Source organism: Vicugna pacos, chromosome 9, assembly GCF_048564905.1.
Source record: "Vicugna pacos chromosome 9, VicPac4, whole genome shotgun sequence".
Lineage (NCBI taxonomy): Eukaryota > Metazoa > Chordata > Mammalia > Artiodactyla > Camelidae > Vicugna > Vicugna pacos.
Genome location: NC_132995.1, coordinates 33443261 through 33462793, shown reverse-complemented (window position 1 = coordinate 33462793; position 19533 = coordinate 33443261). Strand labels below are relative to the sequence as shown.

General features: G+C 48.1%; 1 protein-coding gene across 1 annotated transcript; it reads right to left on the bottom strand.

The window, feature by feature from the left end:
* Nucleotides 1–778: 778 nt before the first annotated feature.
* USB1 (U6 snRNA biogenesis phosphodiesterase 1) lies at nucleotides 779–19441 on the bottom strand. Its single transcript, XM_072967465.1, has 7 exons — nucleotides 19253–19441; nucleotides 18235–18401; nucleotides 16442–16625; nucleotides 6413–6466; nucleotides 4238–4343; nucleotides 2926–3009; nucleotides 779–1859 (listed from the first exon to the last, which is right to left on the bottom strand). The coding sequence occupies exons 1-7, from the start codon at nucleotides 19348–19350 to the stop codon at nucleotides 1755–1757; spliced, it is 798 nt and encodes a 265-aa protein (XP_072823566.1). The 5' UTR covers nucleotides 19351–19441; the 3' UTR covers nucleotides 779–1754.
* Between the last annotated feature and the right edge of the window lie 92 nt (nucleotides 19442–19533).

The window sequence follows — 19533 nt, the reverse complement described above, 5'->3', positions numbered from 1 at the left end:
AGCAGGTGTCAGTAAGTGCTGGCTGCACAATGGATTTGCCAGGAAGGATGCCTGGCTTCTTCTCCCCCTCCAGCATGACCTCAAAAGCCAGAGGAACTGACTGGCCAGTGGTCATTGAACCAGCAGCTCAATGCAGAGGGGTAGGGGAAAGAGGCAGAGAATGTGGTTTTCTGGGTCTTTCAGTGTGGACATTGGAAGCTTGGCTCAGGAAGCACAGAGGAGCAAGAGGGAGTGTGGGAGCCAGAGTGACAGGGCCCCTTTTCCCTTGCCTTTCCCTGGGGGTGAGTTGCATGGGTGGGGAAGGTAGATGGGGGAGAGCAGGTCTGACCAGGAGCAGGCAGCAAAGGGCAGCCTTGATTTCTTGATTTCTCATGTGACTCCAGGCAAGTCATTGAACCTGCTCTTCTGGAAAAATGGAATAGTCATTCCTACTCAGTTTGCTTTTCAGGGGGTTCTTGGGAGGAACAGATGAGAGGGTCCTAGAAAGGGCTCCGAAAGTGTTACAGGAGAATCAAGTCTAAATGTCTGTGCTCATACTGACGCCCTGCTGCGTGCCAAGCCACGGTCCAGGTGTGTGTGTGACCCTCTGGTGAGTGGGCTTGGCAGGCCGGGTGACCACCCTCTGTACGGAGGCATCACTAAGGCCTCTCATAGCCACCTCAGAAGTTGCAACAGAGACTCCAAAGAGTTCCCCCAAACTGTGAAGCACGCTGGAGAAGGTGGGGGCAGAGGAAAGTCATTTGTTCACCTAATTGAATAGAAGCAGTCCAAAACAAAATCCAAAATAAAAACTGCAATTTGTATTTGTTGAACATAATATAAAACTAAAACATAAAAAAATTTCTTCCTTCATTGCTGTAAGTCCAGATGGCAACTGGAGAGGACTGGGCCTTTGCTCTGGTGAGGGCTTGAAGAACAAAAATCCCATGCAACCCTGGCCCTTCCTCTGTCCCCCTGGAACGCCTGCAGGTCACAGCAGGCCGCTGAGGCAGCAGAAAGAGAACTCAGCCTCGGGAAGGCGCCTCTCTGCCTCTTTGGGAAGCTGATGAGAAGCCAGAGGTCACAGAGCATCGGAGGCCTGGCTTAAAGCCACCAGCCAGGCCAAGATGAAACATCTGCTCAAGTCTCCCCAGGCACCTGGCTGGGGGCGGCTGGGAGGAAGGAATGGGGAAGACTGATGCTCAACCACAAATTAGCACCCTGGGCCTTGGCCTTGAAATGGCCTCTGCTGGTAGAGGAGGGGGTGAGACTAAAAAGAAATAAATGACACACTTCAAGGGGGGAGGGTGACAAGCTCGAGGATGCATCCTGTGTTGGACTTGAGCAGGAATGAACCAGGACAGGATGGCTTAAAAAACTCTTCGTCTGTGGCCAATGGTATCAAAATGCAAACGGCCAAAGGGACTGTGGTGGGGGGGCCATTTGTTGGAGGGACTCCAGTAGGGGTTCTGGCTGAGTATGGGTGGGCTCACCGGGTGACCCTAGTTTTTTTGTGTAACCAGCACAGACCTGGAACTGGGAAATCCAGGCTGCCCTCTACTGGTGATTTCTGGGAATGACCACAATGCAGCAGCACCTGACTTCTAACTCCAAAGACTCAGGGGAGAGAACCAGCTCCCAGGAGGACCAGGAGTGGCTGCATCTCTGGCCAGGCCTCCCAGTGGGGTGGCTGGCAGCCTCCCCATCGATCTGAGTAGATTCCTCCATCTCTGCCTGGCTGCAGATGGGCCCAGGACAGTGAGGGCCTCCGGTGCTCACTTCAAAAGCATCGAGAAGAATTTGTTCCCCGACTTGCAGCGGATCTGCTCGGCACACGCGCGCAGGAACATCTCAGAGTCTTCAAACTCATCCACAATTTCCTTAAACCAGGAGCCAGGGGAAGACAGTCACATTAAGGGGAGTCAGGGACCCAGAGGGCCCTGCAAACAAAGCCAACCTACCGACACCCTTCAGAGGTTAGGCACTGCTCAGGGGAGGCCAGGGGCCATGCAGGCTCCAGGCTCTGCACTTGGGTATATTGCCTAATTAACTCTGCAGTCTTGTGGGATCGGGCCTATCATCCCAGCTTTGCAGATAAGGAAATGGATGCTCAGAGCCCTGGGTCACAGAATCCAATAAAACCAGGCTTGGGGCCTGGCTCTGCTGGAGCCCGAGACCAGAGCTCTTTGCCGCCTCCAGCACGATCAGGCCAAGAGCAGAGGTGGCTACTTGATGATGGCCCACGGATTTGTCCCACCTGCACATGTTGTGTTTGGCTTGTGAAATGTTTTCTTAAAAAATACATGTTAGTTACCAACATTTGAAAACATGAAAATCTAGATTTCTGGCTTCTCTTGAAAAACAGAAGTGCTTGCAATAATAGGTCCACATTCCTGCGCGGCAACTCCCCACTGTCTCCTCCTCCAGGGGTGAGGACCAGCTCCTCTGAGGGCACTGATGGGAAAGTGAAATATATCCCCAACTTATCACAGGAGGAGAAAGCCTGTGAGGGAGGACGTCCCTTATGCCTGGCACGTTTCATTTCTAACACCTGCCAGGCCCCTGGGGGCACCCAAGCCATTGACCTCTGGGCAAGGGCTAGGACTTCAGGGGAGGCCTGCAGCATCCTCTCAGATCAGTGTTCTGGGGCAGGGCTTCTCAAATTTTAACGTGCACTCAAATCCCTAGAGAGCTTGTTAAAGCCTGATTTCTTAGGTCTGGGCTGGGGCTAAGGAGCATGTACTGCTAATAAGCTCCAGGTGATGTTGCTGCGGCTGCTCTGGGGTTGCACTCCAAGGAGTAAGGTAAGGAGTTGGGGTCACTGGCCACGTCAGTTATTTCCCAGGGATGTAGGTTTGCAGGCCTAAACCTCAGGGCCCTTCGGCTCCCCTCCCACCCCCCAACTTCTGTGGCCTCACTTCTGGGCTCCCAACACTGGGAATTCACCTGTAGTTCCTGCAGGCACTGCCCTTCCAGCTGGAGACGTGCATCACCCACACACCAGGCCAGACTGATGTGGAATGAGGGGTCCTGCAGAGGAACAGCAGGGAGGCAGGTGGTCACCTGGATGCCATGGCAGGTCCAGATCTCACAGCAGGCCTGTGACAGAGTTGTCAGGGTATCCATGCTGGACCCCTGGCCTGATCCACGGGAGACCCGATCCTCAGTGTTGATCCCAGGCATCCGCCACAGATAGATCCAGTAACTCAGGGTTGGTCCTTGGCTATGGACTGAACTGTGCCCCCCTAAGTTCACAGGCTGATGCCTTAATGTGATGGTATTTGGAAGTGGGGCCTTTGGGAGAGAATTGGGTTTAGATGAGGTCGTGAGGGTGGGGCTCTCGTGATGGGAGTAGCGCCCACACTAGAGTCAGGGGAGCTTTCTTCTCTCTTTCCATCATGTGAGGACACAGTGAGAAGATGGCCGGCTACAAGCCACGAAGAGAGGCCTCACCAGAAACTGACCACGATGGCACCTTGGCCTTGGACATCTAGGCTCCAGAACTGTGAGAAAATAAATTTCTATTGTTTCAGTCATCCAGCCTCTGGTATTTGGTTATGGCTGCCTGAGCTAAGACAGTCCTGTTCTCAGAGGCTCTCCTTCACATAGCTTAGAGAGTCATTAAATCTGGGCTGGAGGAGAACCCAGCCTTCAACTCTATTTTCTAATCTAAAACATTTCAATAGATGACATACTTTTAAAGATGAAATGACCAAAAACCAAACTGGTATGATAAAACCATGAATTATCTCCATTCAAATTCATATATATATATATCTCAGCATGATTTTAAAAGAATATATCAAACAAAACCAACAATCTTTTAAAACCTTGACATTCAACTTGGAGTTCAAGTTCCCCTGGAGGGCATGGGGCAAGCAAGGCGTGGGAAGGTATGCAAAGCTACAACTCTACCTGGAGTGTCAACTTTACTAAAAAAAAGTATTGGGGGAAATTACTTAAAAAGTATCAGAATAAACTTGGATACACGATAGAGCAGAAGGCATAAATCTCATGGCATGCTGAAGATATAACAGAAGATTTCTAAGAAATGTTGGACTTCAGGTGGGCTGCATCTGACTACAGCTCAGACCTCAACTCAACAGGGGTGTGTGTCCTCTGAGGACTGGCATTTGGGACACCTCCCTTGGGAATGTTCTGGAGGGCTCTTTGGTTTGCCTCTAACAAGGATATCTTGAAGGTTGGTTTTGTTCCCATAGAGATGGGTCAGTGGAGAAGACAAGACGGTGTTGATTACCTGGTAGAAAGTGGTGAGGTCAAACTCCTTCAAGACCCTGTCTACCTCTGAAACCAGGTCCAGGAACTGGGCGTGCCCTGAGGTGACCTCGAGCCCGACAAAGGTCCTGGGGAGGCAGAGGTGGAGACAACATAGGCATGAGACACAGCCACTGAGAACACAGACCATCCACACTGGGGAGGATGGGACAGACAGCTGGGAGTTCAGCTCGCTTTCCTGCTCTAGGAGCCGGCTCTTTCTTTTGGCTAGCCACACATCTCCCCTCCTTCCCCAGGGCTGAAGAACCCTCGTCTTCACCTGCCACCTGCCATGGCTGAGGCTACAGAGCCCCAAGCTTCTGCGCCCAGGCTCCCAGCCATTGCTCTGCAGTCTGGACACTTTCCCCAGGGCCGGCCCTCTGGCACCGGCTCCCTCCTGTCAGCACTCTCATCTTTACACCCTCACCCTTGAACCCACATCCTCAGCCAGCCCCCACACCCCATTCTCGGTGAAGCTTCTGTTCCAATGATTTGTCTACCTCAACTATCTCTAACTGCTCCCGTCAAAGCTGCCAACCACCTCTGAACCTTCCCTGTTCTCTAAACCGTCAAGGGCTGCACAGCCCGGTCCCCCTCATCAGCTCCGTCTGCACGCCCCAGCAGGTGGGTCTCACTCAGCCCTGCTTCCAACATCACACAGTCCGACGGCTCCCAAATTTCTATCTCCGCCTGGCACCCCTCTTATATATCCAATTGTGGGTGTGACATTTCCACCTGGGGGTCTCATAGGCAGATTTTACCAGCTACAAAGCAGAACTTCTGATGTTCCTCCCATTGGTGTTTCCCATCATGGAAAATGGGGCTATTATTTACCCAGTGGTTCAAACTCCAACCCAGGAATCTACTTTGATTCTTCTTCTTACTTTGCACAGATCCAACCTGTTGGTAATTCCAGTTGATTCTACCTCCAGTGCATTGGGAATGTGTCTGCTTCTTGGCTCTTCCACTGCCATCTCCCTAAGCTAGGCCACCGCTGGTGCCTCACCTGGATGGTGACATCTGTCTCCTCTGCTCTCCAACCTCGCTCCTTTACATCTCTGGTCTACCCCGTAGCCACAGACATCATCGAGCCAAACTGACATTAACAAACAAATTAGATCACGTCTCGCCTCTGCTCAAATCCCTCCAATGGTTTCCATGACACTGAAAATCCAAACTCCTTACCTTGACCTTGACTCCTTACCTGCATGGGCTAATCCCACCTGACTCATCTCTTGCTCTCCCCCGCGCTCCCCAGGTTCCGCTTCACTGGCCTCCTCAAACATGCCAACCTCCTTCCTCCCCAGAGTCACCTCGGTGGCTGTGTCCTCTGCTGGGAGGCTCCTGCAGCAGCTCTTCCCAAGGCTGATCCCTTCTCATCCTCAGGTCGCTGGCAAGTGCACCTCCCTAGTGCCCACCTTGGCCATCCGCTCCAGATTAGCTATCGTGTCACACAGCAGTTTTTAACAATCTCATTCACTTGTTCATTGCCTGTCTCCCCTGCAGAATGTAAGACTCCAAAGAGCAAGGATTGTGCCGACCCTTTCACTGCTGATCTGTCGTGTATAGCAAGTGCCTGGCACGAGAAGGTGCCTCAAGTTTGTGCAGCATAGAATGAATGAATGAATGAATGAATGAGCCCTCCTCTCAGAGGTGCTGAGAGCAGAAGGCAGCTCAGGGAGTGGATCCGACAGGAAGGCTTGCTTTGAAGCCTTGATCGTAACAATTTCATCTCACGTTCATCTCATACTTTAATGCTTTGACAAAACTTGTTTGGTTCATCTGAGCCTCACAAGTGCCCGATGATGATGGCGGCGTCAGGGCAGGCACATGACCGCTTGGAAATGGAAGGTCACAGAGGTCGAAGGTATGAGCTCAGCATTAAATTGGAGACAGAGCTGGGCAGGGACCCAGGTTTTCTTTCATACTCAGGCTTTTTCCACTAAACAAAGATGTTCTCTACCTCTGCTCCTCCTCCTGCGCTCCCTGCGTTATTTTTCTTAATGAAAGGTTCAGACTTGGAAACAGCTGCCTTTGTAGTCATAGAGCTGGTTAAGACACAAACAAGCGAAAAACTGGGACAGATAAGGCCCCCTCGAGTCTTTATTCTAAAGAATCCTCTTCCAGAAACAACTGGGGGCAGAGCGGGGAGACCCACCTGGTTTTCTCTTGATTGGTGTAAATCTTTACCCGGTCAGCAGTAAAGCAGAATCTGAAATTCAGAAGAAGAAAAACCACATTTCAGGAAGAAGAATAAGAAAAAAAAAATTAGAGAAAACCGTTTGTATTAAAAAAGAGCACTTTGAAAGAAAAAAGAGTACTTTGAAAACATAGTTAACTCATTTCACAGTATTGTCACCCTATTTTTACAGGTGGTAAGTTGAACTCTAAAATATTAGATCTGGACAAGACCTTAAATAATCACCCAGTCCAGGTCACACAGAGCTTCACTCAGATGCTAGAAAAATTTTTACTTTATTAAGAGCAGTTTATTCCAATAAACAATTTGAGACTATCTCAGCTTTACTGATAGGAAATGAGAAAGTCTTGTTCATCAGGTGGGTGATAATAGGTCATTTAAGGGCCAATTTGTTCTTTGCAGGTTAAGACAATTCCGACCCAGTCTAAGCAACAAGAGCCTTTCTGTGTGCCTGGGCTGAGCTGAGGGCCTGCACATGTCAGCTGGGGACCCTCCTACGACTCTGAAGCAGGCACCATAATGACCCCATGTTACTGACGTGGAAACAAGCTTGGTGAGTCACAATCTGAACTTCAATCTGCCTGATTCCAGAGCCCTTGCTCTCACCTATGATGCTTTGGTGAAAGGGCCTTTGTTGGTGTGAAACTGGGGCAACCACCCACCCACTCTCCCCTCAGATCAGCCACACAGGGCTGTCAGGCTCAGCCAGGTGAGTGCTCTGACTCTGGCTGGTCCCGCTTGTGTTCTCTTGGACACCAGGAGATCTCAGAGGGACAAGGCTGGCTTCCTGCCCTTCCCGGACCAGCTTGCAAATCCCATTACAGGAAACGCTCACTTTACAGGCTCCAGGCCAAGGTCTCACCCCAACCTGAGGGAATGCCTGCCCACCCTCCCCCAACCCTGCACTTGCCGGGTAGAATTTCACAACCTATCCAAGGGCGCAAAGTCAGTCAACTTTTGGCTTCCCTATTGGCCTTCAGTCTCTTAGTGCATCCCTCTGGGGAAAACGTAAGCGGTGACAGGACCAGCAGAAGCGTAAGCACAGAGTGCCTGACAAACGTCCTGGAGTGGACACGGGGTGTCTGTGCCCAACTGTGACGGTAATTCTTTGTGTGACTTGACTGGAGTAAGGGATGCCCGGACAGCTGGTAAAACATTGTTTCTGGGGTGTCTGTGAGGGTGTTTTGGGAAAGATTAGCAATTAAATTGGTGAGCTGAGTAGAGCAAATGGCCCTCCCCAACGTGGGTGCGTGTCATCCAACATGCTCCGGAACAGAACAGAACTGCAGAGGAAGGACAAACGCAAACTCTCCCTGCTTGAGCCAAGATGTCCGTCTTCTCCTGCCCTTGGACACCGGCATTCCTGAATCTTAGGCTTTCAGGCTCCTACTGGGACTTACACCCTCAGCTCCTCCCCACACCCTCCCTGGTTCTCAGGCCCTTGGACTCACGCTGATTTACACCCCTGGCTTTCCTGGTTCCCCAGCTTGCTGAGGAAGCTCACCGTGGGACCCGATCTTCCGAACTGCGCGAGCCATTCCTACAATAAATTTCCTTCTATCTCTGTATCTCTCTATCCTATTGGTTCAAAGTCTCTGGAGAACCCTCATATAGATTTTGGTACTGAGACCAGTTTTAGAGGTTCAGAATTTTAAGGATGAGTTTTCTGAATTAGTTCTGGCGTTTCTGGAATTCACTCTCTAATCTGATTAGATTCAAAGACACTAACGACTCTATCTCCAGTAGAAAAGAGAGCACTGATAGTCCAGGCATGAACTGTTTATAGAGATGTGAAAATACACTCATGGGATATTCCTCATCAACCACTGATTAGAAGCAGGGAGCTAAGTGACCCTATATGGTACACTCACACATTTTTGGAAAACTAAGGAATATAATAACATTGATTGGTTGCTCCTAATGTTACTGGACATAGTAGTGAAATAAAAAGACAAGCTCAGGAAACTGAATTCCCAACTCCAGCATAAAGGACCTAAGGGCCTCCATGTGTGCCCTAAAGGAGGCCCTTCTCTCTTGTTGCTACAGGGCTGAAATTGCTGAAAATCAAACTCAGGAACTTATTCTCCCATTGGCTGAATTACAGCACAAGTTGAACCCCTTGGCCATGCAGGATGTCCCAGTTAAACTGGGGGCACTGACTGGGAAAGAGTGGGATCCTGTGAGCAGGGAAACCCTGATGAAGTGGGGGCATAGTGCCCTTAAATTCCGATGAGTCTTCTCTGCCAATGGAAGGGTCCTCCTCACCTAGAGTGTCAGAGATCTTCCCTTCCACCTGAGGGGGTTCACCCTGCCTTGCCCAACGAAGCGGTAACGGTCTCCCCTGAGGGCAGATGCCAAGAAAATGTCTCCTCAGGACCCACCCCCATCACCCCATCTCGCTTCTAGACCTGTAATGAGACTCAGGTCCCAGCAAACCCCTAAATTAGGTGAGGTACTATGTGTGACCCACCAGGAGATGTGCTACACTCCAGAACTACTTGAGTTTTCTAATTTATACAAGCAGAAATCCAGGCACCGTGTGTGGGAGTAGATTTTAAAGGTGTGGGGTGATGGTAGAAGGATCATTAAGTTGGACCAGGCTGAATTGATATGCGCTCAGTAAGCAGAGATTCAGCATGTAATGGTGCAGCTTGGGGAGTTAGAAAGGGATCTGTTTTTTGAGTTTGACAGCTGAAACGTGGACCAAAAGGTGTCCCACAGTGAATGAACTGGAAATACCTGGCCCGCAAGGGGGGCGTAGTTACCAAAATGGACAGCAGAGTCAAAGCAGCAATCAGAATAGTCTGACTCGTGCAGACCTACGGCATTGGCTAGCTGATCATGGTGTTCCCACAAGTGAAATGGATAGGGAGCTTACTAAATTCTTTCTTCATTTGAATAAGCAGAGGAGTTTTAGGCAAAGTGCACCAAAGTCTAACTTGAATTATAAAGACAGAGTCCTGGCCCCTCAATTCCCAGGCTTGAGCTAATTCCCAGACCCAGAGCCCCTTAAGTGAAGGGGAGGCTGGTTCCCCTTGAGGAAGGACCCTGGTCCACTACTACAAATTTATATTGTTAATCTTTCTCCCAGCCTTCCCCAAAGGGACCTATGGCATTTTACCAAGGTAACTGTGCACTGGGGAAAAGGAAATAACCAGCCTTCCCAGAACTACTGGACACTGGCTCTGAACTGACACTAATTCCAGGAGACCCAAAATGTCACTGTGGTCCCTCACTCAGAGTAGTGGAGGTCAGGTAATCAATGGAGTTGTAGCTCAGGTCATCTCACAGTGGTTCCCCAAGCCCATCCTGTGGTTATGACTGTAGTTCCAGAATGTATAATTGGAACAGACACACTCAGCCACTGGCAGAATCCCCAAACCGATTCTCTCTCCTGTGGAGTGAGGGCTATTACGGTGGGAAAGGCCAAGTGAAGCTGTTAGGGCTGCCTCTACCCAGGAAAATGGTCAATCAAAAGCAATATCACATCCCTGGAGAGACTGCAGAGCTCAGGGCCACCATCGAGGACCTGAAAGGTACAGGGCTGATAATTCCCACATCTCCATTCAACTCTCATTCTGTCTGCACAGAAGATAGATGGATCTTGGAGAATGGTAGTGGATGGTCATAAGCTTAACCAGGTGGTGACTTCAACTGCAGCTGCTGTTCCAGATGTGGTTTCATTACTTAAGAAAACTAACACCTCCCTGGTTCCTAGTATGCAGCTGGCAAATACATTTTTCTCCATCCTTGTCCATAAGGCCCAGAAGCCATTTATGCTCAGGCCAGCGATGCACCTTCGCTGTCATACCTCTGGGCTCTGTCATCTCTCCAGCCCTATGTCCTAATTTTTTTGAAGAGTCTGATCACCTTTCCCCTCCATGAGATATCACACTGGTTCATTATTGGTGACATTATGCTGACTGGACCTAATGAGCAGAGAGCGGCAACTACTCTAGACTTATTGCTAAGACATTTGTATGTCAGAGGGTGGGAAATATATCCAACTAAAGGGGTCTTCTACCTCAGTGAAATGTCTAGGGGTTCAATGGTGTGGGGCGTGCTGAGATAGCCCCTTTAAGATGAAGGATGAAGTATTTTTAAAATAAGGTAGGTATATTATTTTTAAAAAATATAATGCTATTGCACTGGTAATAGACTACAGTATAGGGTAAACATAACTTTTACATGCATCAGGAAACCCCAAAATTCATATGACTCATTTAATTTTATTCTGGAACAGAACCCACAATATCTGTATATGCTCTGAATCAGCACCCACTTATGGTGCTGTATCTCCTGTAGCCAGGATTCATGGGTCTAGGAATCAAGGGGCAGAGATGGCACTGGTACCACTCACAATTACCTTACTGATCCATTAGCAAAACTTTTGCTTCCTGTTCCCACATCTTCATGCTCTGATAGCCCAGAGGTGTTAGTTCCAGAGGGAGGAATGCTTCCACCAGGAGACAGAGTGGTTCCGTTGAACTGGAAATTAAGACTTGCCACCTTGCCACTTTAAGCAGCTTGTATCTTTGAATCAGTAGGCAAAAGAGCTGCAGTGTTGGCCGGGATCGCTGGTCCTGACTACCAAGAGGAAACTGGACTACTACTCCACAATGGAGATAAAGAAGAGGAGGGATGTCTGGACAATAGGAGATCCGTTATGGCATCTCTTAGCATTACTATGCCTGGTGACTTAAGGTCAATGGAAAACTACAACAACCCTATCCAGGCAGGATTGGTAATGGCCCAGACCCTTCAGGAATGAAGATTTGGGTCACTCCCCCAGGTAAAGAACCACAACCATCTAAAGTGCTTGCTGAAGGCACAGGGAATACAGAGCTAAGTAGCAGAAGAAGGTAGTTGTAAATACCAGCCACGACCATGTGACCAATTACAGAAATGAGGACTAGAATCGTCGTGAGTATTCCCTCCTTATTTTGTTTTGAGTACATCCCTGAGTAAACATACAGGCATACCTAGGGAGTACTGCAGGTTTGGATCCAGAACACCACAATAAAGTGAACACTGCAATAAAGTGAGTCACACGGAATTTTTACTTCCAAGTGCGTATAAAAGATATGTTGGCACTACACCGTAGTCTCGTAAGTGTGCAATGCCATTATGCTTTAAAAAACAATGTGCATACCTTACTTTAAAAATATTTTATTGCTAAAAAAGGCTAACCATCATTTGAGCCTTCAGTGAGTTGTAATCTCTTTGCTGGTGGAGGGTCTAGCCTCGCTGCTTATGGCCGCTGACTGATCAGGGTGGTGCTTGCTGACGGTTGGGGTGGTGGTGGTAATCTCTTAAAATACGACAACAATAAGGCAAAGGATGAAGTCTGAAGAATTGATTGACTCTTCCTTTCATGAACAATTTCTCTGCAGCATGTAATGCAATGCTGCTTGATAGCATTTTACACACAGAACTTCTTTCAAAATTGGAGTCAATCCTCTCAAACCCTGCCGCTGCTTTATCAACTGAGTTTACGTTATACTCTAAATGAATGCTGTCATTTCAACAATCTTCATGGCATCTTCACCAGGAGTACATTCCATCTCAAGAAACTACTTTCTTTGCTCATCCATGAGAAGCAACTCCTCATGCATTAAAGTTTGATCATGAGATTGCAGCAAGTCAGTCGCATCTTCACGTTCCACTTCTAATTCTCGCTCTCTTGCTATTTCCGCCACATCTGCCCAGTGAAGTCTTGAGCCCTTCAAAGTCATCCATGAGTACTGGAATCAACTTCTTCCAAATTCCTGTGAATGTTGATATTTTGACTTCTTCCCATGAATCACAAATGTTCTTAATGGCATCTAGAATGGTGAATCCTTTCCAGAAGGTTTTCAGTTTACTGTGCCCACATCCATCAGAGGAATCACTATCTATGGCAGCTATAGCCTTATGAAATGTATTTCTTAAATAATAAGACTTGAAAGTCGAAATTACTCCTTGGTCCATGGGCTGCAGAGTGGACGCTGTGTCAGCAAGCATGAAAACAACACTGATCTTGTTGTCCATCTCCATCAGAGCTCTTGGGTGACCAGTTGCATTGTCAGTGAGCACTATTATTCTGAAAGGAATCTTTTCTGAGCATTAGGTCTCAACAGTGGGCTCAAAATAGTCAGTAAACCATGTTGTTAACAGATGTGCTGTCATTTAGGCTTTGTTGTTCCATTTATAGAGCACAGGCAGAGCAGATTTAGCATAATTCTTAAGACCCCTAGGGTTTTTGAAATGGAAAATGAACATTGGCTTCAACTTAAAGTCACCAACTGTATTGTATTAGCCCCTAATGAGTCAGCCTGCCCTTTGAAGCCAGGCATTGACTTCTCCTCTCTAGCTATGAAGGGCCCAGATGGCATCTTCCTCCAACAGAAGGCTGGTTCATCTACGTTGAAAATCTGTTGTTTAGTGTAGCCACCTTTCTTAATGATCTCAGCTAGATCTTCTGGATGGTTTGCTGCAGCTTCTACATCAGCACTTGCAACTGCACCTTGCAACTTTTATGTTATAGAGATGACTTCTTTCCTTAAACCTCATGAACCAACCTCTACCAGCTTCAAACTTTTCTTCCGTAGCTTCCTCATCTTTCTCAGCCTTCACAGAATTGAAGAGTTAGGGCCTTGCTCTGAATTAGGCTTTAAGGGAATGCTGCGGTTGGTTTGATGTTCTATCCAGACCACTAAAACTTTCTCCCTATCAGAAGTAGGCTGTTTTGCTTTCTTATCAGTCCTGTGTTCACTGGAGTAGCACTTAATTTCCTTCAAGAACTTTTCCTTTGCATTCACAACATAGCTAACTGGCACAGCAGGCTTAGCTTTCAGCCTGCCTTGGCTTTCAACATGCCTTCCTCACTAAGCTTAATCATTTTGGCTTTTGATTTAAAGACTTTTCTTTCACTTGAACCCTTGGAGGCCATGTAGGGTTATTAACTGCAATATTGGTGTATCTTGGGGGAAAAGGGTGGCCCAAGGGGAGGGAAAGAGATGGGGGGAATGGTCGGTCAGTGAGGCCGTCAGAACATACTCATTTATCAATTAAGTTTGTGGTCTTATATGGGTGTGATTCCTGGCACCCCAAAATAATTACAATAGTAACACAAAGAACTGATCACAGATCACTACAACAAATAAAATAATGAAAAAGTTTGAAATATTGCAAGAATTACCAAAATGTGACACAGACATGAAGTGAGCAATGGTGCTGATAGACTTGCTTGACACAGGGATGCCACAAACCTCCAATTTGTAAAAAAGGCAGTATCTGTGAAGTGCAATAAAACAAGGTCTCCTGTACATATATTTAGCAAATACCTTGTTTGCTTCTCTTATTCCCTTATCATGTAACATATGATGTACAGACTCCACATTAGTATTTAAGTCTTATTAATTTTACATCATAGTATTCAAGTTATGGGCTATCAGAAGAGTAACAGCATCACTCAAGAACTTTACCTCCTCTTCTGGGGCAGGGATTAGTGTATCTGCAGATGTGCACTGAATATTATATCATGTTAGGCAGAATTATGACCTTGCTGTGTCTTAATTAAAGATTCAGCATGTTTAAGGAGATGCATACAAGTGTCAAGTTGACAAGAGGTGACTTGTGATGGTTACTTTTATGTGTCAACTTGACTGGGCTAAGGGATGCCCAGACAGTGGGTAAAACATTATCTTTGGGTTTGTCTGTGAGGGTGTTTCTGGAAAGACTGGCGTTTGGATTGGCAAACTGAGAAAGGCAAACGGCCCTCCCCAATGTGGGTGGGTGGGTATCATCCCATCTGTTGAGAGCCGGAATTGATCAAAATGGCAGGGGAAGGACAAACTCCCCTTCTCTGCTTGAGCTGAGACATCTGTCTTCTGCCTTCCAACACTGGCACTCCTGGTTCTCAGACTCTTGGGCTCATATCAGGACTTAGGCTGTCAGCCCCTGATTTTCAGGACTTTGGAATCGAACTGAATTAGACCACAGGCTTTCCTGGTTCTCTCTTTGCAGATGGCAGATAGTGGTCTTCTTTGCCTCCATAACCGTGTAAGCCAATTCTTACATTTCTCGTGTGTAACTATATACATCCTATTGGTTCTGTTTTTCTGGCGAACTCTGACTAATACACCAACCACCACCCCTTCTCCTGGTGATCCTGTGTTGGAGAACTGCTCTCCCATTTTGTGCTGGTAGAGTGGTCAACCCCCTCTCCCCAAGGGAGGGGTGTGTACCTGACCCAGGCCTGGCCGATCAGAGCATTCCCGCAGTCATGGCAATAGAAATCAGAGGTGCGCTACCCACTCTTGGTCATCTTAGGCTCAACCAGTCAAGCTCAAAGAGGCCACCTGGCCCAGCTTCCTTCAGGGCACAGGCTAGGAAACACTGCACCAGCAGGGCAGCACCAGGGAGGGCCATCCCAGTGGTCCAGGTGCTGTTCTCTGGTCCCTAAGTGAGCAGAAGAACAAGCTACATCTATGCACCCCAGGGACCAATGTGATGGCCCTCTGGCAAAGTTTCCAGAGGTCCCAGCGAGGGACTTGCCCAGGGAAAGAACCACCGCATGTAGGGAAGCCCACCAGGGACTTGGTTCACTCACAGCCTTCCCAGCCCAGACACGGTGTGCACTAATAAGTCATTTTTACCGTAAGTGACCTGGCCCACGAACATAGCTGGTATTCCACCTTCATCTAGGGAACAGAGCTAGAGGCAGGGTAACTGAAGCATTCACAGGTAGAAAGGGGGAAAGGGTTTGTTAACTCTGCTTACGAAGGGAGAGCTCTGTGCCATATGATGACGTATGAAGTCAGGGACACCTCTGAACTTTTTAGTTACATCAACCTATAAGTTCCCCCCCATTTAAGCCACTTTTGGTTGGATTTCTGGTTGGATTTCAGCCTGGATGAAAAGAGTCCTGACTAATATACATATGACTCAATAAAAAGGGGAGTGGGGGCTGGATTAGGTGGAGAGATGAGTTTTAGTCCTGATTCTCTGACTAAATGAATTGGAGCCAATCTTTTTGTCTCTGGCCTGAGAAGGGGTTAAAGGAGGGAGCCAGTTCTCCAGTTGGGCAGAGCATTTGTATGAAATTCCTGGGCCCAAGGCCTCCTGCAGTGTGAGGGTGGGGCTTTGGCTAGAAGACTTCTATCTTTGTCTCTCTTACACATCTACAAAACACATCAGGGATTTGTGTAATGCCTTATTTCAAGAAAGGATTCTGCAGAAAAAATCAGGGTGAGAAAACCACCGCCTGGATGGCTTCTTAGGCTCCTTTTGGAACCAGCATTCAGGGAATCCAGAGGATGATATCTGGGTTCCCTCTCCTGCTCAGTCCTTCAGCAAACATCTATTTGATGCCTACAGTGAGCTGGAAGAATGATGTAGGGTGATTCAGAGAGAAGGTGCACTCCTGCGCCAGCAGGAACTTGGGTTCCAGAGTGGGAGATGGGACACAGGGATGACTGGATGTGAGGGTGAGTGGAAAGAGCACTAGGGTGTAAACAGCCATGGGATGGCAGGATCCCTGGGACTGAGGAATTCTGGGGGAGAGCCTCAGTACAAGAGCAGGGCTCTGATCTGGCCAAGTCTAGGAGGAAATGCATTGCTGGAAGGAAGAAGATGTATGAAATAGTTAAGGGGAAAAAAGCCGAGGCTGGCAGACAAAACCAGGAGCGGGGTTGAGTTCTGATCCTTCGCTAGGTGCCACACTGAGGGCACACATAACTGCATTCATTCTCTCAAGTCCGCTCTGAGGCAGCCACCACCTTCCCCTGACCTGCACACAGACGAGACTCAGAGGCATGCCCAAGGTTGCACAGGATGAAGTGCACGACAGGCAGCCCCAGGAGATGCTGGTGTGCTCATGTTTAGGCTCAGCCTGCTTGAAGGGGTAATGCCCCCCACAGGCCCACCCCAACAGGCACTCAGGATAGGAAGGGGAGCCTTGGAGGGCAGGGAAGGGAGAGGCAGAGGCACGCACCAGGCACTCACCTCTGGAAGGAGGCCACACGGTCTTTCAGAGCCTGCACGAAGGGGAGGATCCAGTGATGGCGCAGAACCACGCTCTGGGACAGACTGAGGTGGAACGTCTCCATCCTTACCAACCGGGGGACGTAGGTCTGGGCGCGTGGCAGCAACACATCAAGCAGGTCCAAGAACTCCTCCCCAGCTTCATCTGGAGGGGAAAAGTGGAGAGGGTGGCCCATTCTCTTAGCCAGGGTGGCACAGCTGGATGAGAAAGGCCTTTGTTACTCTGAGTTTTAGGAGAAAGTTACTTTGACAACAGTCAATGTCAATGGATTCTAATAATATTTTAATATGTATTTATGGTTATAGAAGTCACATGCACTACACTGCAAAATTATGTGTGTTATAAAATGTACACTCTTAAGAACAAATTTAAAAAGATAAGATAAAAAGAAATATATTAAAATTTTTTAATATTTTTCTTTCTAATGGATCATCTTGATCTCCCCTATAGGGCACATACAGCCCACTTTCAAGACCACTACCCTAAGGATAAAGATTGTCAGACTTGATACCTAGTTCCCCAGCCTTTTCTCAGTGCAAGCACTGATGTATATATTTTATTTGTTAAAAAAGATGAGAACGTATCATTCAAACTGTTCTTCCACTGGCCTTCTTCATATAACACTATGTGTTGGACCTCCTTTCTCTCATTACAGAAGTTCAGCTCATGATTACAACTCCACAGTAATCCATAACCAGAAACAGTGCATTTCTTTCATCAGACATTTATGAGACATCTAGAATCTCCTGATAAGACACTTAGAATGCTCCTAATTATTCATAAAGACAAAGAACTCAACAAGGACCACTGTAGTATGTTTTCAGATTTTTAATTTTTTAGCAAACATGACTGGAGCTGCATGGCTAATAGTCTGCTCACACCTAATGAGTTACTCAATTTGTCCAAATGCCCCATGGAGTAGGCAGTATAGAGAATCATTCCCATTTTGTGGATAGGGAAGTGGAGGTTTCAAGAGCTTAGCTGATATAATACAAAGTGATAAGAGCTACCACGTCCTCTGTGGTGCTAAGAACTTGACATAGATACTCCTATTTAATCATCACAAAAGTCCTAGAGGGTAGATATTACTACTCTCCCCATTTTAGAGATGAGGAAACTGAGGGTCTGAGAAGTCCAGTAACTTAGTAAAGGTCACTCAGAGTAGTGGGTAGTGGAGTGAGGTCTGACTCTGAAGCCTGGGCATTTTCTGCCTGCCACTCACTCATTAGGAATGGAGTGGGACTTGAACTCAGCACAGCTACAGCCCTCTTAGAAATAAAGTACCAGCTACAGCCCTAGATCTTCCCCTGGTTACCTCCACATAAGCAGGGAGAATAGCATACACAGGGTTAGTAAAAAATATTTCAGCAATGAATTCAAAACTGAAACCAAGTTAACAGAAAAATTCTTCAATTCTTTTTTTAAATTAAAAAAATTTTTGTGGGGGAGGCAATTAGGTTTATTTAATTAATTTATTTGGTTTATTTTAATGGAGGTACTGGGGATTGAACCCAGGACCTTGTGCATGCTAAGCATGTGCTCTACCACTGAGCTATACCATCCCTCCCTTTTTTTTAATTAAAAAAATTTTTTTTCTTCAATTCTTGAAACCTGTTCTCTCCCTGTTTAGTTAATCTCTTTCTCACTATCAATGTCACAGGTTTCTTGGCTTCTTCCTCCTGGTTGGGGCCAGCTTCCTCCCATCAAGGGGTACATATCAGTCTCAGCCACGCACCTCTCATGCATTACTCACACGGTAGGTAGACGTGGGTGGCCCAGTTGCCCCGCTCATGGGGAAAAGTGCGCACCCGGCCCCCATGTTTTGCACTGTCATCCGCCGGCCCCTCCTCGGTGCCTGGGAACATGAGCAGCACACTGTCGGGTACTGGCAGCCTCTGGCTGGGAACAGGGCTCTGGCCACTGCAAGAAAAAAGGAAAAACAAGCATTTAGCCCCCTGGCATTCTCTACCTCTACACACAATGCAAGTTGTAACTGCTTGTACAGGGTGACTCTGCGTACAGGGTTTCTCTCCAGGTGCTATAAGCAGCTTATAGGTAACCAAAACGCTCTTTCCCATCACTGTTTCATCAGGGTCTCCCAACAACTCCAGAAGGCAGATCTTAGTGGAGAACATGGTCCCCATAGGAAACAACTGGGCAGGTAGCAACATGTGGTTCAGAGGTCACATATCCTAACTGGACAAGCCTGAGCTGGAGACAAGGCTAGTTCTGTGGTTTTGGGCAAGTCATGTGCCCTCTGTGGGCCTCAGTTTCCTCATCTGTAAAGTGTATTTCTATCTGATAGGGCTATTGTGAGATGAACCGAGACACAGCTTGCACTCAGCAAGCACCAGGCCTGGCAATTAGAAACTGAAGCTCCACAAAGTGGGAAATTTCAATGGTTTTGCTCAGTGCTGAGTCCCCAGTCCCGAGTCTGGAGCAGAGACTGCTCAATGAATATTTACTGCATGAATGAAAACACTCTCTAAAGGAGGAAACAGATCTAGGGTGGTCCAGCAGTGCTCGCCAGAAGACAGAGTGAGCCAGTGGAGGAAGCTGGACCCAAAGCCACGTTTCCTGCTTCCTAACCTTGGCAGAGCCAGGTCGGGGCACTCTGGGACTTTTGTCCAGGGCTGTCCTCTGGATCCTCCTTTCCACCGGTGCCCCTTTTCCTTACCTCGCGAGCAGCCCCGCACCCTCCCCAACCCATCCCGAAGGTTGGGTCCAGTCCAGGTCTCAAGCGTCCCCAGAAAGACTTCCTAGCTCCTTACCCATTGCTGCCTCCAGCCCCTTGCCGGGCCAGGATCCCGGCCTCAGCCTCATCCTCGGAGCCGCTGCTGCTGTAGCCCACCAGGGGCGCCGCGCTCATGGGGCCCCCTCCACTACAAGACGGATGGTCAGCCGGCAATCAGCACCTCACCCGGAATTCCGCTGCGCCGGAAGTTCACTCCCGGGGGCGGGGCCCGGGTTAGCACCGCCTCGGGGCGGAGTCGGGGGCGGGGCCGGCAGGACGGTAGCAAAGACTCTCCCTAACCAGACCACGCTGCTTGCA

What these genes read in the sequence shown, in the direction of transcription:
- USB1 (XM_072967465.1), bottom strand. Translation starts at nt 19,350, where the DNA reads ATGAGCGCGGCGCCCCTGGTGGGCTACAGCAGCAGCGGCTCCGAGGAT. An exon ending in CACCCACGTCTACCTACCGT is followed by an intron (nt 16,626 to 18,234) that starts GTGAGTAATGCA and finishes TTTCCCCTCCAG; the next exon opens with ATGAAGCTGGGGAGGAGTTC. An exon ending in ACCAATCAAGAGAAAACCAG is followed by an intron (nt 4,344 to 6,412) that starts GTGGGTCTCCCC and finishes CTGCCTCCCCAG; the next exon opens with GACCTTTGTCGGGCTCGAGG.